Source organism: Scyliorhinus canicula, chromosome 14 (assembly GCF_902713615.1).
Source record: "Scyliorhinus canicula chromosome 14, sScyCan1.1, whole genome shotgun sequence".
NCBI lineage: Eukaryota > Metazoa > Chordata > Chondrichthyes > Carcharhiniformes > Scyliorhinidae > Scyliorhinus > Scyliorhinus canicula.
Window position 1 is genome coordinate 33,391,505 of NC_052159.1, and position 23,345 is coordinate 33,414,849.

Here is a 23,345-nt window from a genome sequence, read left to right on the forward strand (position 1 = left end):
AGAATATTACCATGTTCTGTGCAAGGCCATGTGAAAGTTAGGGCTGGACCCTTCCTTTCTTTTGGCTTCCCAATGCACTATGCAGTTTGTTCATCGCCATCAGCATTCTTCTGTAGCTTCCCTCATTGAGCCAGCAATAGGCTTTCATTAATGATCAGCACCATCTCCTCCATGAGGACCAGGCGATGCAGTTCCTGTGTCCTCCTGTTAGCTCCAGTTATGCACCATCTTGATTTCAAAAAGAGCAAGGAAATATGTTTGTGTGTATTGTGCAATCAGTTTGGCTAATGTGGCTGTCATGTTTGAATAGCTTTGTGATTTTGGTGTGAGGCTTGCAAAAAAATGAAGAAAGAGTGAGCTGAAGCATACGAGTCCTGATTGTTTTAAAAAATATTTCTTCAATTGACGGTGTTGCTTGTTTTCGATCCCAATAGCGCCGCCAATACCGTTGCTAATATTAATGATAATGTTAGTGAACCACAAGCCTTCCCTTATATCGATCAAATGACCTCACAACCAGTTAGTTAGTTCAAAAGATGGTTTATTTACATACACAAGAGTTACCTCGACATGCAAATACAATATCTGCTACGAGTTAATCTACACCTATCAGCTACAATAACCTAGACTTAACTTCAGGGCGACCGGCACTGTGCAAATGGATACGGCCTTTATCTGGATTTCAGTTGGCTGGTTCGAAGAAAGTGGCTCTGTCTCTGCTGGGCTCTTCCGTCAGGTAGCGATTGTTGGTCTTGAACTTGGCTGGCTGTTCCTGATACAGTTGGCTGGCACAGGCCGGATCCAAAAGAGACAGAACACATGGCTGTGTCCTCTTTTATCCCTCTGGGATTTCGCGCTCTTTAGGGCAGCCCTTAACCTTGGATCCAATAGGTCGACAGGGCACTGTCACTGTCTTCGATTTCGGCCAATAAAGGGGCAGGTGCCTTGGTAGCTGGGCGGGTCCTTAGCGGTCATTGACCTTGGCAGTTGGGCTCTCTGAGTAAAGGGAGTGGTGCCGATCAGTCTGTGGCTGTACCGGTTTCTTGATTGGAGTCCTATTGTCCTGGGAAAATGGGCCATTAAAATGCAAACGAGCGGGGGGTTTCGATCAAGTCTAGTTACTTGTGTTTCAAATACGCAGGCTCTGTATCTGTCTGAGTCCTGGGTTGGCCATAATTCCCATGGTCCTTTTAGAGGTGGCCATCTTAGATGGCTACAAGGGGCAATTTAGCATGGCCAATCCACCTACCCTGAACATCTTTTTGGTTGTGGCGGTGAGACCCAAACAGACACGGGGATTATGGGCAATCTCCACACGGACACTGACCCGAGCCCGGGATCGAACCCAGATCCTTGGCACCGTGAGGCAGCAGTGACGAATCCTGATTGTTAAAGGTGAGTGTTGAGGATATGGTGATTTGAGCAGTGGCTGAGGCTGCTGGCACAGTTGTAGGGTTATAGTATTTGAGGATACAATCGCTGACGTTGAGCACTGCTCAAGTGAACGTCTTGAGACACTGCACCCAGGTCCTCAGGGTCTCCCAAGCTATCTGCTCACTGCTGTTAATGTTGGAGTTGTGCTGCAACATGCTTTAAGTCGGAAACAAGAGCAGCCGTCTCCAATTGGGAAGTATTTGGAAGAGTATGTCTTTACTATGCAGGCTTGGAAAGAAACCCATCTCAAAGTACAGACTGGCTTCAGACTCATTCTTTCCTCAACATATGATTATTGCACTTGACACCTGCCTTTTGATCATGTGTTTGGAAGGCCTCCTGCTGATTCCGGATTCCTTTTTCCACCTCTGCCACCAAGACCTCCAATCTAGTATCTGAAAGCTTGGAGTCTGTTCACTCCCATAAAGTGCCATTCCTCACTATTTCCTGGGACAGATTCACTTCTTGCTCCCACCACTTGTTCCATCCCCATTGTTCCTCCCCTTTAGGAGGTGCAGCAAAATAAAATAGGATTTTTGGTCCTCTGCATGAAGCCAATGAGCAGTGCAGTTATTGGAGGCTGCCCGCAGAAGTTTGGATAATGAGCAGGCAACACAAATGTGGCACACTTTGCATTTCGATCAGTGGGCATGGGCTAATCGTGCCTCGTAATCCTTGTATCTGTTTTCAGCATCTTTCCAATTTATTCCCCAGAGTCTGACTGCGTAACATGATGAAACATGAATGGTCAGTGTTTGAGAGAACATAGGTTTGATTCCTCTATTTTGTCCACTCTGATCTATACTGTCATATGAGGAGTGGTTGAGCACTCTGGGTGGGTACTCAATAGGGTTTAGATGGATGAGAGGGATCTCATTGAAACTTACAGAATACCGAGAGGCCTAGATAGAATGAACGTGGAGAGGATGTTTCCACTTGTAGAAAAAACTAGAACCCAAGGGCACAGCCTCAGACTGAAAGGACGATCCTTTGAAACTGAGATGAGGAGGAATTTCAGTTTCAGCCAGAGAGTGGTGAATATGTGGAACTCATTGCCATTGGCTGTGGAGGCCAAATCACTGAGTGTTTTTTAAGACAACGATAGATAGGTTTTAGATTAATAAGGGGTTCAGGGGTTATGGGGAGAAGTCAGGAGAATGGGACTGAGAAACATATCAACCATGATTGAATGGAGGAGCAGACTTGATGGGCCAAATGATCTAATTCTGCTCCTATGTCTTATGGTCTTGGACAGGGTAGTAACAGAAGCTACGATGGAAGATCAGATTGGCCCATCCTATCTCGATGGTAACCTGTATATCCGATTGACAAGAGGAGACATTTTGATGGTTGTCCCTCCTTTCAGTAGTCCAGGCTGTGTCCAGAGGGACATGAGAGTTTGAGATTTAAAAAAATGAAGAATATTTCCATTTATGAAATATTTGGGCTTGTTGAAGTTTAGCAATTTTATTTTGTGAATAGTGATTGCCCTAGATGATTTTAAAAATGAAAGTTTAAGAGAAGCTGTCCTGTTGCCAAGGTATAATGTATATATTATATTGTTTACAGAGAATGGGATATTTTGTTAAAATGAAATGTTACACTATCCTGTGGCATGATTTGTACCTTATAGCAACTCTGAAATTTTCAGACTTTTTTTGCTGTTTCCCTAAAGGCTGAATTATAATTGTTTTTCTTTTAAACCATCAGATGCTCTAGCTACAAACAATAAGGTGGTGCACTCTGTGTATAAGCATTCTGTAACCTACAGAGAAAATGGGTGTCAACACCGAAATTATTTTTAGATATTTATTATTTGACTCAATTGTACCAAATATGACAACTTGAGTAACTCCAAATTTTTTAGCAAAAGTCAAGATCTATGATAACTCTGAAATATCATGATAAATAAATATTGCATAATTGTACTTTTAGATCGGGCGCAGTAACACTCATGAAGCTGTCAATCACTTGAATCAAAGTTTGCTTCAATGTGACAGAATGGTCAAGTTTGTTTAAACAGGTGTAGAATTCAGTGCTGATTTTCACTAAAACCAGAACAAGATGTGATGATTTGAAGACAAATTAATTAGAACTAGTGCAAAGCTACGCAAAACAACTAGCTGCCGTTAGCTTTACTTAAAGTGATTTGGGTTACTTTTAGAGTCTTAATTTGTTGTACCCTGGATACAATCTGCAGCACGTTACTGATGGTTTAGTTGAAGATCTGTTATGAGCCCTTTACGATGTAATGCTATGACCTGATTCATTTGACCATCTGTCACCAGTAGTACGCTCAAAAACAACAACGAGATTGCTAATCCTAGTCAAGCCAGATTGCAGTGTCTTAATATGATGCAACAGAGTATATTAGTACATCTGACATGAAAGGCCTCTAAAAGAGCATAGTCTCCCCCCCCCACCCCGCCCCCAGAAGTCAGTGCATCCAAAAGCATCCTCTGGTATTCTATTAGTTCTTGTCCGCCTCCTGAAAAAGAAACTATGTTCGGAGAGCTATTCTTTTATTGCCGTGATATTTAGCCCTCTATTACATGATGAAAGATATTGAAAAAGACATACTAAAATTATAAATCAAACTTTCATCTAGCAGCAATTTCCAGTAGTGATCTGGGGCGAAATTCTCCGACCCCCCGCAGGGTCGGAGAATCGCCCAGATCCGCCGAAAATCCCGCCCCCGCCGTGGCAGAAATTCTCCGCCACCCGGGAATTGGCGGGGGCGGGAATCGCGCCGCGCCGAACCCCCTGCGGTGATTCCCCGGCCCGCGATGGGCCGAAGTCCCGCTGCTGGGAGGCGTCCCCTGCTGCCGTGGTTTGAACCACCTCTGGTGGCGGTGGGATCGGCGGCGCGAGCGGGCCCCTGGGGGGGGCGCGGGGCGATCGGACCCCGGGGGGTACCCCCACGGTGGCCAGGCCCGCGATCGGGGCCCACCGATCGGTGGGCAGGCCAGTGCCGTGGGGGCACTCATTTTCTTCCGCCGCCACCACGGCCTCCACCATGGCGGAGGCGGAAGAGAATCCCCCAGCGCGCATGCGCCGGTGGTGACGTCAGCGGCAGCTGACACCAGCGCAGGTGCGAACCAGCGAAGGCCTTTCGGCCAGCCCAGACACCGGCTGGCGGGTGTCAAAGGCCGTTATGCCGGTTTTGCCGCCAGTCGGCGTGGTGCCAACCGCTCCGGTGCGGGCCTAGCCCCTCAATGTGAGAATTCTCCGCACCTTTGGGGAGGCCCGACGCCGGAGTGGTTGGCGCCACTCTGCTATGCCGGGATCCCCCGCCCCGCCGGGTAGGGAGAATCCCGTCCCAGATCCTTATCGGTGCTCTTGAGGTCCACGATGTGATGCAGTTTATTGATGTGCTGCATGGGCTGTGTATCACCTGTTTGTATGTTGTAACTGCTAGATATTTCTTTTTTTTTGTAAATATTTTTATTCGAAATTTTTACATCATAAATAACAAAAAAGAAAAATAGAAACAGAAGAAAAAAGAAAACCCCCACCCCCACCCCTGAACAGAACAATGAAAACAGCGAAAATAAATAAACAACTAAACAATGCAATGAACAATAACCAATAAACAATAATAGATCCCCAACCAAACATAGACAAACCCACCCCCCGGGTTGCTGCTGCTACTGACCATCCCCTAACGCTCTGCCAGGAAGTCTAGGAACGGTTGCCACCGCCTGAAGAACCCTTGCACAGATCCCCTTAAGGCAAATTCCATCTTCTCCAATTTAATAAACCCTGCCATGTTATTAATCCAGGATTCCACGCCTGGGGGTCTCGCATCCTTCCACTGAAGCAGAATCCTTCGCCGGGCTACCAGGGACGCAAAGGCCATATTACCGGCCTCTTTCGCCTCCTGCACTCCCGGCTCTTCTGACACCCCAAATATTGCAAGCCCCCAACTTGGCTTAACCCTGGAGTTCACCACCTTTGATATCGTCCTCGTTACAACCCTCCAGAACCTCTCTAACACTGAGCATGCCCAGAACATGTGGGTATGGTTTGCAGAACTCCCCGAACATCTCACACACCTATCCTCACTCCCAAAGAACCGGCTCAGCCTTGCCCTGGTCATATGCGCCCTGTGGAGTACCTTAAATTGTATCAGGCCTTGCGCAAGAGGAGGAAGAATTCACTCTTCCCAAGGCAGTTGCCCATGTATCCTCATCGATCTCCTCCCGCAATTCCTCCTCCCGCTTACCTTTTAATTCCTCCACCGAGGCCTCCTCCTCTTCCTGTACAACTGGTAAATTGACGAAATCCTACCCTCTCCGACAACACCCTATCCTGAACCCTGGGCGCGGCAGCAGCGGGAACTCCACCAACTGACGCCTAACAAACGCCCTAACCTGCATATATCGGAAGGTGTTTCCTGGGGGGAGCCCGAATTTCTCCTCTAGTTCCCTAAGGCTCGCAAACCTCCCGTCGATGAACAGGTCCCCAACCCTCCGAATACCCACCCTGTACCAGCTCCGGAACCCCCCATCCATTTTCCCCAGGGCAAACCGATAGTTCTCACGTATCGGGGACCACACCGAGGCCCCCACCTCCCCCCTGTGACGTCTCCATTGCCCCCAAATTTTAATGGTCGCCGCCACCACCAGCTTGTTGTGTACCTCATCGGAGGGAGCGGCAGCGGTGCCGTCGCCAGCGCCCCCAGGCTTGTGCCCACACAGGACATCATCTCCAACCTCTTCCATGCCGCCCCCTCCCCCTCCATTACCCACTTGTGTACCATCGCCACGTTAGCAGCCCAATAATACCCGCAGAGGTTAGGCAGTACCCCCTATCTATCCTGACCATCTCCCCCACCAGCCTCTCCCTCTCTCTCCTCTCCTTCCCTTCTTTATGGGCCCTGATGGAGATCGGCTCTCCCCTGACCACCACCTTCAACGTCTCCCAAACCACCCCTACTTGCACCTCCCCGTTATCGTTGGTTTCCAAGTACCTCTCTATGCACCCCCGGACCCGCCCGCTAACCTCTTCGTCTGCCAACAGCCCCACCTCCAAACACCACAGCGGGCGCTGGTCCCTCTCCTCCCCCAGCATGAGGTCCACCCAATGTGGGGCATGGTCAGAGATGAATATCGCCGAGTACTCCATGTCCTCTATCCTCGGAATCAGCGCCCGGCTCATTACAAAAAAGTCAATCCAAGAGTAGGCCTTATGGACGTGGGAGAGGAATGAAAATTCCCTGGCCCCCATCCTCGCAAACCTCCACGGATCTACCCCCCCCCCCCCCCTAAATCTGGTCCGTAAACTCCCTCAGCACCTTGGCCGCCGCCGGCCTCCTACCCGTCCTAGACATAGAGCGATCTAAGGCCGGGTCCAGCGCCGTTAAAGTCCCCACCCAGTATCAAGCCCCCTGTCTCTAAATCCGGGATCCGGCCCAGCATGCGCCGCATAAACCCCACATCGTCCCAATTCAGGGCGTATACATTTACCAAGACGACCCGCACCTCCTGCAGCTTACCACTCACCATCACATACTTACCTCCGCTGTCTGCAACAATGCTCAGCGCCTCAAACGACACCACTTCCCCACCAAGATCGCCACCCCCCGATTTTTTGCATCCAGCCCCGAAAGGAACACCTGTCCTACCCACCCCTTCCTTAGCCTTACCTGATCTGCCACCTGTAGATGCGTTTCCTGAAGCATGACCACATCTGCCTTCAGCCCCTTCAGGTGCGCGAACACACGGGCCTGCTTGACTGGCCCATTCAGGCCTCTTACGTTCCAGGTTGTCAGCCGGATCAGGGAGCTACCAGCCCCCCGCCCCAACCGACTAGCCCACCCTTCCTAGGCCAGCGATGTGTCCACGCCCCCCGCACTTCTCGTTCCTCCCAGCGGCAGACTCCCGCCCCGACCTCCTCTACAAACTCCAGCTCCCCCTTGGCCATTCCAGCAGCAACCCAGTTCTCCCCCCCCCCCCCCCCCCCCCCCCCCCCCCACCCAGCCAGGTTTCCCCCTAGCTGCATTGCTCCCCCCATTGCACTCCCGTGAGTCAGCGACTCCTGCTGACCCCAGCTACTCCCGCCGTTCCATCGACCCCCCCTCAGTGTAGGAATCCCCCTCTCCCCCCCCCCCCCCCCCAACCCCAACCCCACCTCTTCCACACTCAGCGCGGGATGAAAGCCAGCTCCGGTCCCGCCCCTTTCCATCCTTAGCACGGGAAAAATCCCACGCTTTCTACCTGTCCGACCCCACCCCTCTAGCATAGTTTTCCTTCCAGGCCCAGTCCCAATTTCTCCGGCTCGGTTCCCCCCCCCCGGGCGGGACCCCATCCCCCATTCCAGCCACCGACGCCCAAAGGCTTTTACCTGTCCAACCCCCTATAAGCCTGCCCGACAGACAAAGGAGTCATGGGAATCCATCAACCTCAAAATCCCCCCCCCCAAAACACAGCACAACAGTCCCGACCCCCAGCACCCCTCGTCCTCAGTCTGAGTCCAGCTTTTCAGTCTGAATAAAGGTCCACGCCTCTTCTGGCGTCTCGAAGTAATAATGCCAATCCCTTTTAGGTAACCCACAGTCGAGCCGGCTGCAACATGCCAAACTTCACCCCTCTACGGTGCAGTACCGCCTTAACCCGGTTGTACCCGGCCCTCTTCTTAGCCACCTCCACACTCCAGTCCTGGTAGATCCAGATCTCTGCGTTCTCCCACCTGCTGCTCCGCTCTTTCTTAGCCCACCTTAGCACACATTCTCTGTCCGCAAACCGATGGAACCGCGCCAGCACCGCCCGCGGCGGCTCACTGGGCTTGGGCCTCCTCGCCAGCACTCGATGGGCCCCCTCCAACTCCAGGGGCCCCTGGAAGGACCCGGCGTCTTGTGCATCTCCACCTTCACCGCCAAGCCCAAGATCTTGTCCTCGTTTTCCAAGACCTTTTGTCGGACCTCACGGATCGCTGCCCCTTGGGCCGTCTGGGCCTCAAGCAGTTTATCAATCGAGGCCTTCATCGGCTCTAAGAGCTCTGATTTCAGCTCTGTGAAGCAGCGCTGGAGAAACTCTTGCTGCTCCTGTGACCGCTGCTTCCACGCTGCCTGGTCTCCACCCGCCGCCATCTTAGCCTTCCTTCCTCGCACCTGTCTCTGCTCCAACTCCATTTTTTCATCGCTCCACTCCTTGTCCAATCCATACAATTCCGGGGGAGTGATGTTATCCCCTTCCCACACTGGGGATCGTCGAAAAAGTGCTGCTGGGGGCCCTAAAAAGAGCCCGAAAGTCCAATTCTAATGGGAGCTGCCGAATGTGCGACTTAGCTCCGCATAGCCGCAACCGGAAGTGACTGCTAGATATTTCTATGTAACATGGAAGAAAAGTTCAGTGAGTGTTTTTTGTTAACCTTTCTGTTTCATTGAAGAAAATCCCACCCTGAATTGAATTTAACTTTTTATTTCCAAAAGGATCTCTTTCTTGTTGGACCATTCTTGTTGGATCATTATAATGAATCAGTGAAGGAACACACCAGGGAGATTCTACAATAAGTAGCAACAGCAATGACCTGGGATTTCAGGCTGGTCTGTGAACCTGTGTAGAACGATAGAACCCTGGGAAACAACATTAGTGGCTGGGGCTTCAGATTTTCCGGCATGTGGATAGTTCCCAGAGTTTGCGAGCTCTTGAAATGATTCACAGTTACAACTCTGCCGTTAACTATCACTTTGGCTGCTCCCTGTTCTTTAAAAGTCATGCTTTTGTTTAGATAAAAGCCAATTAAAATTCAATATTTTCTTCTATGAAATGCAGGTGTTTTTGAACAAATAGTATTCTTCTAGACTTTCTGATCTCTTGTGATCATAAAGAAAAATGAAGAAAAAAATGCATTTATGTAGCACCTTTTAAGAACTTTGGATATCCCAAAGCGCTTCCCAGCCAATAGATTACTTTTAAAATATATACTCTGTTCTAATGTAGGGAAAGGCAGTGGCCAGTTTTCCACAGCAAGATTCCACAAATCGTGATGGTTAAATTGTGTCGGTGGACAATACACTGGGAGACCTCTCTTACTTGATCAATACCATGCGATCTTTCACCTCCATCTGTGAAGTAAAATATCTCGTCCAAAAAGATTATACCTCTGAGAGTGCAGTGCTTCCCTCAGTCCTGCAACGTGGGCCAGCCACAGAGAATATAAAGACCTTGTGCAGGGCTTGAACCCACAACTTTCTGACTGAGGTCTGAGCCAACAGAACCAAGGCTGACAGTGGAATCAACGTTTTCCACTCTTGTTCCTCGACAAGAACACTCCAGTACTGCCACTAATGAATAGATCATGGGGTTGGCTCCCATAAACATTAACTTTTAAAATAATTTTATTTCTTCAGAGCAATTGGATAAAAGCTCCTGTTCGGATGCAGTTAGTCTTCAATTAGGTAAACATTCCAAATGTTCAAAATATTTCAATATCTTCAGGAAATTATTATTTATGGAGAGACAGTATTACATTAAGGGAGAAAATCTGAAGAGGTGCAGGAACAGAGGTCCTTGGCGTATATGTACATAAGTCATTGAAGGTGGCAGGGCATGTTGAGAGAACGATTAATAAACTATATAGTGGATTAGGTTTCATTTGGAGTACTGTGTCCAGTTCTGGTTTCCATACTTGAGGAAGGACGTGAAGGCATTGGATAGAGTACAGAAGAGATTCACAAAAATGATTCCAGGGATAAAGACTATAGCCAAGAGGATAGATTGGAGAGGGTGGGACTGTTTTCCTTGGAGAAACAAAGACTGAGAGGGGTGTTGATAGAGGTATTCAAGATCTTGAGGGATATGGACAGGATAAATAACGAGAAACTTCTCTCTCTGGAGCATCAAGACTTAGAGGATACAGATTCAAAATAGTTGGCAAAAGGAGTTAAAGTGATGTGAGAAAATTACTTTTCACCCTGAGAATGGTTGGAGTTTAGAACAAAATTCCTGACTGGTGGTGGAGGCAGGTTCAATTGAAGTATTCAAAAGGGAATTTGATTTCTATCAAAAAAGAAAGAATGTGCACAGATACAGGGATAGGCAGGGAGTGGGACTAGGTAGAATGCCCTTTCAGAGAGCCAGTGCAGACTGGATGGCCTGAAGGGCCTTCTGCACAGTAAGGATTCTATGATTTTTGCGGCTGGCTGGTTAATTTGCACGTGGAATTGTTATTGACCTATTGACAACCTATGATAATCCAGCAGTGTTAAGGATTAACAGCTGAATGAAGGAATATCCACTCAAAATTAAATGCTGATGAACCTTTTGCCAACTATGCTATTTTACAGTTTCAGTACAGTACATATTTTCTGCTTTTATTGATCAGGAAAAAAAGGCTTGCGTCTTTCAAGACCATAGAATGTTCAAAAGTGCTTTACAGCTAATGAAGTACTTTTATTCTTTCACAGGGTGTGAACATCACTGGCCAGGCCAGCATTTATTGCCCATCCCTACTTGTCCTTGAGAAAATGCTGGTGGCTGATCATGTTGAACGGTTGCAGCTGTGTGGTACAGGTTCACTAATAATGCTGTTAGGAAGGGAGTTCCAGGATTTTGCCACTGTCACAGAGAAGGAATGGTGATCTAGTTCCAAATCAGGATGTGAGGTTGGAAGGGAACTTGTAGGTGGTGGTGTTCCCATGAATCTGCTGCCCTTTTCCTTCTAGGTGGTCGGGATTATATTTGGCAGCATGGTATCTGTTGTACTTGTTATTATCTCTGTGGAGATTGATAACTTCTAAAAAGAGATTCAAACTTCCTGTTAATAGCTGAAAGAATGACCAACAAGATTTCACGTTTTAAAACCTTTACTGTCACAAATGACTGAAAAACGCTATTGACTGGACACAATTTTCGTTTTGGAGGCAACTTACGCTTTAACGACAGAAAGTAGCATTCTCCTTGTATGCACATCACCCATTATACTTTCCAAAGAATTACAGACTTTTTAAGCAAACAATCCAGTTATTATCAGCTTCCAGTAGGTTTCCATATCCCTTTCTCGCTTTGTAGTAACTTCAAGTGACCGACTCCAGATTTTCCTCCACTTTTGGAGAGTTTCTTCAATCTACCTGCAGCAGTGAAGCCTGTTCCAGTGATTCTTCTTCCCTTTGGACATGCCAGAACAAATCTCCTGGAATCCGTGGAATGCTGCAGGATACGTCTCATAGACTAGACCACATCCAGCTCACAGGTTGAAGCAGCCTTTTCTATGATGAAAGATCATTGACCTGAAATAATTCTGTTTCTCTCTATAGATGCTGTTTAGCTAATTTTCTTTACCCCAGCATTTTTGGTCTTATTTCAGATTTGCAACATCTACATATTTTGTTTTTGCATTAGCCTTTTCTCGCTGCTGACTGCACAAAACTCCTCTATCTGTTTATGATATTAATTGATTTGTAGGAAGCCTGTAGCATGATCTCAAAAATGGCCTCTTGTGACCTCTTCCCCATGGCAATGTGAAGCACATTAACCTTGCAGGCAGGGAGAAATGTTAATTTGCTATCTTTGATCCCAATTTTCTTTCACCTTGAAAGTAAGTGGACAGTCTTCAGCACCACTGTTTACGATCGATAGCTTAACACCTTTCCCTGGCTTTGGAGACTCTGGGTCCACTGATGTCATCATCTCCAAGAGTAATTACTCTGCACCTTCTTCCTAATCTAAGCCCTCAAAGAACAAAGAAAAGCACAGCACAGGAACAGGCCCTTCGGCCCTCCAGGCCCGTGCTGACCATGCTGCCCGACTAAACTACAATCTTCTACACTTCCTGGGTCCGTATCCCTCTATTCCCATCCTATTCATGTATTTGTCAAGATGCCCCTTAAATGTCACTATCGTCCCTGCTTCCACCACCTCCTCCGGTAGCGAGTTCCAGGCACCCACTACCCTCTGTGTAAAAAGACTTGCCTTGTACATCTACTCTAAACCTTGCCCCTCACACCTTAAACCAATGCCCCCTAGTAATTGACCCCACTACCCTGGGGAAAAGCCTCTGACTATCCACTCTATCTATGCCCCTCATAATTTTGTAGACCTCTATCAGGTCGCCCCTCAACCTCCGTCATTTCAGTCAGAACAAACCGAGTTTATGCAACCGCTCCTCATAGCTAATGCCCTCCATACCAGGCAACATCCTAGTAAATCTCTTCTGCACCCTCTCTAAAGCCTCTACATCCTTCTGGTCATGTGGCGACCAGAATTGAACACTATACTCCAAGTGTGACCTAACTAAGGTTCTATACAGCTGCAACATGACTTGCCAATTTTTCTACTCAATGCCCCGGCCAATGAAGGCAAGCATGCCGTATGCCTTCTTGACTACCTTCTCCACCTGTGTTGCCCCTTTCAGTGACCTGTGGACCTGTACACCTAGATCTCTCTGGCTTTCAATACTCTTGAGGGTTCTACCATTCACTGTACATTCCCCACCTGCATTAGACCTTCCAAAATGCATTACCTCACATTTGTCCGGATTAAACTCCATCTGCCATCTCTCCGCCCAAGTCTCCAAACGATCTAAATCCTGCTGTATCCTCTGACAGTCCTCATCGCTATCTGCAATTCCACCAACCTTTGTGTCGTCTGCAAACTTACTAATCAGGCCAGTTATATTTTCCTCCAAATCAATTATATATACTACGAACAGCAAAGGTGCCAGCACTGATCCCTGCGGAACACTACTAGTCACTGACCTCCAATTAGAAAAGCACCCTTCCATTGCTACTCCCTGCCTTCTATGACCTAGCCAGTTCTGTATCCATCTTGCCAGCTCACCCCTGATCCCATGTGACTTCACCTTTTGTACCAGTTTACCATGAGAGACCTTGTCAAAGGCCTTACTAAAGTCCATATAGACAACATCCACTGCCCTACCTGCATCATTCATATTTGTGACCTCTTCGAAAAACTCTTATCAAGTTAGTGAGACACGACCTCCCCTTCACAAAACCATGCTGCCTCTCACTAATACGTCCATTTGCTTCCAAATGGGAGTAGATCCTGTCCTGAAGAATTCTCTCCAGTAATTTCCCTACCACTGACGTAAGGCTCACCGGCCTGTAGTTCCGTGGATTATCCTTGCTACCCTTCTTAAACAAAGGAACAACATTGGCTATTCTCCAGTCCTCCGGAACATCACCTGAAGACAGTGAGGATCCAAAGATTTTTGTCAAGGCCTCAGCAATTTCCTCTCTAGCCTCCTTCAGTACTCTGGGGTAGATCCCATCAGGCCCTGGGGACTTATCTACCTTAATATTTTTCAAGATGCCCAACACCTCGTCTTTTTGGATCTCAATGTGACCGAGGCTATCTACACACCCTTCTCCAGACTCCTTTGATCTCTAAAAATTGGACCACTCGGGCATATTGCTGGGCAGACTTGGGTCACATGACCTCTACATACTTTTTCTTAAATTTACAGCTACAGTCCCAAAATATAATCATTTTATATACCGCATGAATTAGGAAACAGGCTACCAGTTTTCATACAGCAAGCTCCCACAAACGGCAATGTGACAACAACCAGATGATCTGTTTTGTTGATTGAGGGATAAATATTAGTTAGGTCACCCTTCTGTTCTTGAAAATAATGCTGTGGGATCTTGTAAGTCCATCTGAGAGAGCAGACCGGGTATTTGTTTAACATCTCATCTGAAAGAAGAATTTTTAAAAATAAATTAAGCACCATAGTGTCAACTGAGCTGCAAAAGCAAAACCAGAGGAAATACATGGGACCTTCTGAATATCAGTTCCCAGGAAGCAAACCCAGTACAGCTGTTTGAGAGACTTTGCAGCAGTAATCTGACGCACAGCAAATTTTCTACAACAAGGAACTGTAATGGTTGCATTCACTGTTTGTTGTTAATTTGTTAAACTGTTCAACAGAGATGCACTGTATCTGTGTAGAAATGTTTGGCACAATTTTACAATTGTTTAGAAACAGTACTGTTGCATATCAATACATTTCATTGTGCCACTTGTATGTATCATCACAATTTTATAAAAAGACCACGTGTGCTTTCGACTTGTCTCTTTCCCTCATATTTATTTTCCCTTGAACTGTCATATAAAACCAAGAGATTATTCTCCTAATCGAGAGAGCAGAGTCCCTTTGGCGTTGCATGTTTTTTAACAGAATTCTAGCAACCAGTTCAGTTTGTTTGTTTTTCTGTTGTTTGTTCAAATCTTGGATTTAGGTAAATTCTGTGGAAATAGTAAATTGATTTCCTTGGGATCAGTAGTAAAGCTGCTTAACTCTTTCTGTTGACCCTATTTGTTAATTGCTTGGAAGAATTGTATAATTTCCATTTGTAAAACCCAGGCACTCTAAGTGCAGTCTTTAGGACTGAAATAATCAAATGTAGTACTAGCTTTTGTGGATTTGTTGAAACATTGTATAAAAATTGTGTTTGAATTATATTGATTTCAGTGATATTATTGCGGACATGAAGGTTGGGAAGCGACCTGGGGCTCGGGCTGGGTCAAGATCCGCTAATCAAATCCGCTTTGATGAAGATGGGCAAGGATATGTTCGTGATCGAGGTGCCACTAGTGAATTTAATGCAATGAGAAAGAGGTAATGTGATTGATTTTTGTGAAACATGTAACAGAATGTGATGCAGATAGTTGAGGAAAATGTTTTTGTTTATATTTTTTAAAATGTTTTTTCCAATTAAGGGGCAATTTAGTGTGGCCAATCCACCTATGCTGCACATCTTTGGGTTGTGGGAGGGTGAGACTCACGCAGACGCGGGGAGAATGTACAAACTCCACACGGACAGTGATCCGGGACCGTGGAGAGGCTGAATAGACTCGGACTGTTTTCAATAGAAAGACGGAGGTTGAGGGGTGACCTGATAGAGGTCTACAAGATTATGAGGGGTATGGATAGAGTGGATAGGCATGCACTCTCCCAGGTGGAGGGGTCAGTCACCAGGGGCATAGGTTTAAGGTCCATGGGGCAAAGTTTAGAGGAGATGTGCGAGGCAGGTTTTTTACGCCGAGGGTGGTGAGTGCCTGGAACGCGTTGCCAGGGGAGGTTGTGGAAGCAGATACATTAACGGCGTTCAAAAGACATCTTGACAAATACATGGATAGGATGGGTATAGAGGGGTACAACACAAGGAAGTGCTGAGGGTTTTGGCAACGGTTCGTATCATGACCGGTGCAGGCTTGGAGGGCCGAAAGGCCTGTTCCTGTGCTGTATTGTTCCTCGTTCAAACTCGGGTACTTATCGCCGTGAGGCAGCAGTGCACTGTGTCACTGTGCTGCCCCCCACCTCCTGTTTTTGATTTTAAAAAGAGGATTATGCGCTAGTGGATCATTGTTTAAGTTAGTTGCAAGCTTACCTGCAGATTCCTATATAATTATTTGTATACCTTTTTTTATGACTTGTATAAAAGAAATAACAAAACGGCTTTTCCAGAAACCTTCCAAACATCTATTTTGGATATTTGTCTGTGAGCGATGACCTTACAGAGCGCCTTTCCCTCTAATCTCTAGAAAATAAGCCAGGAGAGATTGTGGATAAGGTGGCATAGTGTGGAGGGAGATATGCGCAGAACAGGGATGAGATGAAAATTAAATACTATACTATTATCAAATTTACAGTAGTATCACTCTTACTGCTGAACGCAAAAACACCATCAACTAGTCCTGCTGCATATTTGGTAAAAGAAAGTCTTCTGAGGATGAATAGTTTTTAATCAATGCTCCAAAGTGCTCTGAGATGCTGCCCTATTGAAATTAATGTATAGAACATAGAGATGCGGCATGGTGGCACAGTGGTTAGCACTGCCTCACAGTGCAAGGGACCCGGGTTCAATTCTGACCTTGTGTGACTGGCTCTGTGGCGTTTGCGCGTCCTCCCTGTGTCTGTGTGGGTTTCCCTTAGGTGCTCCGGTTTCCTCCTGCAGTCCAAAGCTGTGCAGGTTAGGTGCATTGGCCATGCTAAATTGGCTCTTGGTGTCCAAAGATGTGCAGGTTAGGTAGGGTTATGGGGATAGGGCGGGGGAGTGGGTCTGGGTAGGATGCTCTTTCAGAGGGTTGGTGCAAATCTGATGGGTCGAATGGCCTTCTGCACTGTAGGATTTCTATGGTTTTAAGAGTCTTCCATTCAGTTAAATCATGGCTGATCTGTAATCTCAACTCCAGTAACCTGTGTAACATTTCCCTTGATATCCTTCCCCAGTAAATATCTGTTTACTGCACTCTTGAAAATTATTAATTGACCCAGCAGCAACCTTCAGGAAAAGAACTCCATATTTTTTCTTGCTTTAGTGTGGAAACAATGCTCCTGATTTCACTCCTGGATGACCTAGTTTCCTTTTATCTAGTGGAATGAATCCAGCAGTGGCAGGATGGCACATGGTTAGCACTGCTGAGTCACAGTGCCTGGGACCTGGGCTCGTTTCCGGCCTTGGGTGGCTGTTATCATAGTTACCATCGAATGTACAGTGCAAAAGGAGGCCATTGGTCGCATTGAATCTGCACCGGCACTTGGAAAGAGCACTCTACTTAAGCCCACCCTATCCCCGTAACCCAGTAACCTGACCTCACCGTTTGGACACTAAGGGGCAATTTAGCGTGGCCAATCCACTAACCTGCACATCTTTGGACTGTGTGAGGAAACAGGAGCACCCGGAGGAAACCCGCACAGCTACGGGGAGAAAGTGCAAACTCCACACAGATAGTCACCCGAGGCCGGAACTGAACCTGGGATCCTGGAGCTCTGAGGCAGAAGTGCTAACCACTGTGCCACCGTCTATGTGGTGATTGTACATTCTCCCGTGTCTGCGTGGGTTTCCTCCAGGTGCTCCGGTTTCCTCCCACAGTCCAAAGATATGCAGGTTAGATGGATTGGCCATGCATGGGTTAAGGGGATAGAGCGGGGGAGTGGACCCAGGTAAACTGCTTGTTTCAGGGGGTCGGTGCAGACTCGATGGACTGAATCGCCTCCTTTTGCACAGCAGGGATTTTTTGGAAAAGAAAGAAACAATTGAAAAAACTTTTATTACTTTAAACATGTTGGTTAGATCATCCCTGCCAGACAGATTTAAACAACCTGTCTTCATAATGTCCCGAGAATCAGAAATTTGGGATTCATTAAGAATATGAAAGATGATAAATGCAAGTTCTTTCTCCCTGCAACCTTTGTCATTTGAGCATAATTCATCCTTGGTATTTTGGTGAATCTGCCCCAATGTATCTTTCCTGGGGTGCCCCCAAACCTGAATGCAGTACTTCAGATAGATTACAAACAAAGTAATTCTACATGCTACTTTGGCGAGTGGTATCAGCTTACCTTTTGAGTCAGAAAGTCTGGGGTTTAAGACTCGGTCCAGACCCTTGAGCACAAGATCACAGATAGCTTTTCATTGCGGTACTGAGGGAGTGTTGCACTGTTAGGAGAGCAATATTTCAAATAAGCCGTTAAACCAAAGTGCTGCCTACTTTCTCCAGGTACTTGGCCAACATTTATCCCCAACCAAAACCATTAAAGTAGCATCTACATCGGCCTACGTTATAATAATCTTTATTAGTATTACAAGTAGGCTTGCATTAACACTGCAATGAAGGTATTGTGAAAATCCCCTAGTTGCCGCATTATGGTGCCGTTCGGGTACACTTGAGGGAGAATTCAGAATGTCCAATTCACCTATCGAGCACGTCTTTCGGGACTTGTGGGAGGAAACCGGAGCACCCGGAGGAAACTCACACAGACACGGGGAGAATGTGCAGACACCGCACAGACAGTGACCCAAGCTGGGAATCGAACCTGGGACCCTGGCGCTGTGAAGCAACACTGTGCTACCATCACTTCAAACTACCTGATTGATGGTGAAGAACACTGGGATGTCCCGAGAATCAGAAATTTGGGATTCATTAAGAATATGAAAGGCGATAAATGCAAGTTCTTTCTCCCTGCAACCTTTGTCATTTGAGCAGTTGAAAAGAGCAGCTGACCTAAAATGGCAAATTACCAGAGATTGGATACTTAAGAAATGACTTGTTTCATGCTTCTGAGACAACACGTTGGGAACTTCATTGTACAAGTACTCGAGCTACATTTTTCTTAAGAATCCATATAAACATCATATTATAGTGGCTTTTATAGAAGCATTGCTGGATCCCTTTTGTTGACAAAGGAATAAAATATGATAGCAGTCTCTATTTTCTCCATTTAGGAAAGGGCTATTTATTGGGAAGAAGTTAAACATTTTTCCTGTACGCACTGGTGAATCAGATGATGTGCCAGAAACTGGTTAGTTATATTTTTCTTGGACTACCTTCCATATTTACTTTGGAAATGCTTGATTATTATTTAAAATGAAATATTTGAGTTTTAGATGATGAGATGTCATCCAGCACACATTCCTTTGTGCCTAATCACCTTGTCACTATTGAATGTGTTGCAACTCCCTTTCAACTGTTCACAATGAACATATTCTTAGCTGCTTGGGCAGAACGTTCAGACAAATGCATCTGCTCAACTTGTCTATTGTTTAAGCATCGGCAAAAAATATTTCCCAATTGCTCCTCCTTATTCCAGTTAAATGTTTATCATCAATATGCTCGGTGCTTGTGGTCTAGATCTATCCCACACTAATTTTAGAGTTCTATGCCTCACTGTATGCTTAAGATTTCATTGTTTCTAACTTTGTTTCTGATCATCTGTGGTGGTGACATGCGGAGAAAGGAAAGCTCTCTATATGCAGCGGTGTGAATATTATATTTCTGACCTTTATGGTCAGTGGAGAATTCAGCTAACCTGTAACCAGACTAAATTTGCAACAATGGCATCCAAAGTATATGGCCTTCCATGTTCATCATGAGTAATGCTGTCTATAAAAATAAATGGGATATGAGTGAGGTGGCCTAATGTGTTTGCATGAATCTCTGTTTTAATTCCTCATGCCATAGCTAATGTGTTACTCATTAAAGGATGTGTTACAGAATTAAAGGATAGTTGATAGGTGGTAGATAAGTATTTTTTACTTTTCTGTGGGTATTTGAGCACCACTTACAGTGGAGATTTCTTCTAGCTGCAGATGGCAACTTTTAAATTTGATGGGTAAAAATTGGCATTTCTATTTGTTACTGATAGAATGTAATTGGAGGAATATTCCCTTCTCAAGACAATATAGTGTCCTTGACAATGATTTTACCCTCTTCCCTGTCTCAGATTGAACCAAACAGTTTTCGACCCTATTCATCCACTCGGGCTGTGTCTCTAACTCCATATTTTCTCCCACTCAGATTCTCCCTCCTCCTCAGTAATATTGCCGGTCTCTGTCTTGGCCTCAACTCACTCGTTGAAACTATCAGCTCTTTGTCAGCTACAGACCTGACCATCCCAAAGCCCTCTCAATCTGCATTCCATCTATCCTCTGCACGTGTAAGCTGGTTCGGCCGAAGCTTTGCTGCCTTTTTACTATCCCACACCAAATCCAATTCACCCATCACTTTTACCTTTGCTGACTAACATGGGTTCTTAGTTCCCCAACATTTTCAAATGAAATTCTTATGGAGAAACAGGCAGAGTTGGAGGGTTGTGGGGGCAAGAGGGAGTTACAGAGATACATAAGGATGAGATCGTGGATGGATATGAACACAACACTGAGAATTTAAAAATCAAAGCATTAATGGATCAGGAGCCAGAATAGTCGAAGGAGCATAGGGCTGATGGGTGGCCAGAATTTAGTGTGAGTGAGAATATGGGTAGCAGAGTGTTGGATAAAATGTTAGATTTACGGAGCGTGGACGTTGAGAGGCTGACTAGGAAAGCATTGCAGAAGCTCCTGAAGAAGAGTTAAGTATTAAAGCATTAACTCTGCTTCTCTCTCCACAGATGTTGCCAGACCTATTGAGTTTTTCCAGCATTTTTTGTTTTGACCAGATTTCCAGCATCTACCGTATTTTGCTTTTATTGCAATTGTCAAGTCAGAAAGCAAAAAAAAAAGATGATCGTTTCAGCAGCATATGAACTGAAGACAGGCAATATTATGGAACAGACTATTCTCTGATTGCTCCATGATTAGGGAACCGATTTGCTTTGTTCCTCTCTCTGAATATTGACAATTTAACTGTTTTTTGAAAGCTGCAATATTTATGAATTACAACCCTAGCTGTCCCAAGTCACAGAAAAACATTATGACTGCAATTTATCTTTGAACAGCCAGTAAAATCAGTGAAAGCAGGAGAAACCAAACCAAACCAAACCAAACAGAAGGAATATCTTAGTTTGCCTGTGTATCCATTCTGTTGGTAGCACAGGAACAGAACTCCTGCTAGTCTAATCCTACGAGGTCATCCTACAAATCAAAGACAATGACTTGTGATTTGTCAAAATATTGTTACAACTGTTAAAATGTAAAAGTAAAGGTAGACGTTTATTGCTAAGGTGCCTCTGTATAACAATTTGATGAAATTACATTTCTTACAGTGTCTCTGCCATCACTATGGGATATCGAACTCGCCAATCACATAGCAGCTGTCACTGAACAATTACCTCGAAATGGGTTTGAACAGATGATCCGCTGGACAAAAGAAGGAAAACTCAGGCAGTTTCCTGTTAACAATGAGGCTGGTAAGTTTTTTTTTGAAAGCAAGTGCTCACCTTAGTGTTGAAAGCAAGTGCTCACCTCAGTGTTAGAAATGAATTTGAGTGTCAAATTATTTTTGCTTGTGTCAAATAGCTAACTATTTTTAATTCATGGTGATATTTCAGGACTAGAAGTAGAGGAGGGGGTGGAATTCCATGAACACATATTTATAGAGAAGCATTTGAATGGATTTCCAGAGCAAGGACCAATACGCCATTTCATGGAGCTGGTTGTGAATGGATTATCTAAGAATCCGTACTTAACTGTACAACAGAAAATCGAACATATTGATTGGTTTCGCCAATATTTCCATGAAAAAGAAGACATTCTGAAGGAAAATGAAGTGTACATCAGCTGAAATTATTTCTTTAGATTGGGAGTTGATACTGTGTAAAGCAAATCTGCACAGCAGGAGATCTTTTACTTTTTATGACATAATTGTACAGATATAAACATTTGTGTAACTCTTCAGGCTGGATACCTCTATCCAATAATGTGTATAAAATAATGACATACAATGTTCACATTGGTGTTGAAAATAAATGGAAGAACTTGAATTTATATGTCGTGTTTCACAACATTGGGACTTCTAGATTGGGTCGCAGACAGTGAAGTACTTTTGACTGGTTGACATTCTATATTGAAAAAGAAATACAAAGACATTTTAATTGTTAATTTGTCCATTTATCCGAATTGCTTCAGTGAAGTATCTTCGCAAAAGCTCGTTATAGTTACATTTTTATGAGAGCCCAGCTTTACCTATTTTAAAGACGTTTTAAAACCACAGCAAATATCTGTGAAATAGTTTACTATAATACGATCCTTTTTTCCTTTTTGACAATCGAAAGGTTTGAAGCAGGGAAAGAAAACTTACTTCTTTATGAAACAGTTAATTGTAAATGCTAAACTGAAAAATCGTCTTGTCTTTTCCAATTGATGCCCACTTTGTACCATTGACTTCCATTCAAGATGATGTGTTGTGGATTTCTCTCTAACCAATAGCCAAAGATCTGATTTAAGTACCGTAACCATATGATTTGAATATTATTTTGTGAGAACGTCGTGATGACCACTTGTTTTAGTTTCTGGGGAGAGCTATTTAGAACAACTAGGAAGTTCAGTGTTCAATAGCAACACCTGGTATACAGTGAGTGAATTTGGACTTGCACAGTGTTCATACCCATTAATTTTGGATCGATATGAAGTGATTGTGCCATTATCATCATCATTAGAGAGTTCACTATCTTATGAACAACTGCATAAAGCTGTAACGATCCACTGTCTTAACAGTAATTATTCAACATCTCTAGCCAGTATATAATGCAATGTTTTATGTGCCACTTCAACTGTAATTAGCCTGATGTTCTCAATACCGTTGAGGGGTTATAATTAAAAGGAATTCAACCAAATTTCCAAAATCAATTTTTGACCAGTGACTCTCAAGCAGGTGTTTGCTAAGTGTTGAGTACTATACTGCCTTGTGAAAACATTCATTGAATCATAGAATCTCTACCGTGCTGAAAGAGGGCATTGAGTCTACACCAACCCTCTGAATGAGCACCCTGCCCAGGCTCTGACCTTCCCCCATCCCTGTCCCTGTAACCCCATCTAACCCATTGGGCACTAAGGGACAATTTAGCATGGCCAATCCACCTAACCTGCATATCTTTGGACTGTGGGAGGAAACCGGAGCAGCTGGAGGAAACCCACTCAGACACGGGGAGAAAGTGCAAACTCCACACAGACAGTCCCCCATGGCCGGAATCAAAGCCAGGACCCTAGCGCTGTGAGGCAGCAGTGCTAGCCACAGTGCCACCATGCTATCCTCAATTGTTCAGCCACTTGTCCTGACACAGGAATGTGATTAGGGTTTCACCATGAAGGAAAATGTTGGTGCACATTCTGTGCTGGCTATTCCAAAATGTAGCAATGTATTGTCATGTGAACACTTTTGTTTTTAATTTCGCGTGAGTAAATTTTGGAAACATAAGTCCCAGAGACCAAATAGAAATATTCAAAATTATGAGGATTCTGGGAGTGTAAGTAGAGAGAAACTATTTCTCGAGCGAGTAGGTCGGTACTGTAATCGGAAATCACTGATTCAAAATAACTGGCAGAAGAGCGGGAGGGAAATTGGAAACTTTCCTCACTCGGAATGTTATAGAGATCTGGAACACTACAATGTGTGAAATTGGATTCCAGATAAAGTTGCAAAGAGCAATTGGAATGTACTTGAAGATGACTAGTTTACTGATTATGGGCAAAAGCTTAGCCAGTGGGACAAATTGAACACTTTCAAAGA

The 23,345-nt window shown here is 45.1% G+C and overlaps 1 protein-coding gene across 2 annotated transcripts in view; it reads left to right on the forward strand.

The window, feature by feature from the left end:
- mrps31 (mitochondrial ribosomal protein S31) overlaps positions 1-22,452 on the forward strand; it is a 36,370-nt gene extending 13,918 nt beyond the window's left edge. For both annotated transcript variants that reach the window (XM_038818194.1, XM_038818193.1), the window contains exons 4-7: positions 14,869-15,015; positions 18,626-18,702; positions 20,884-21,027; positions 21,169-22,452. In XM_038818194.1, coding sequence (XP_038674122.1) covers positions 14,869-15,015; positions 18,626-18,702; positions 20,884-21,027; positions 21,169-21,401 — 601 coding nt within the window. In that variant the 3' untranslated portion in view covers positions 21,402-22,452. The remainder of the gene's footprint in view (positions 1-14,868; positions 15,016-18,625; positions 18,703-20,883; positions 21,028-21,168) is intronic.
- Positions 22,453-23,345: the final 893 nt, after the last annotated feature.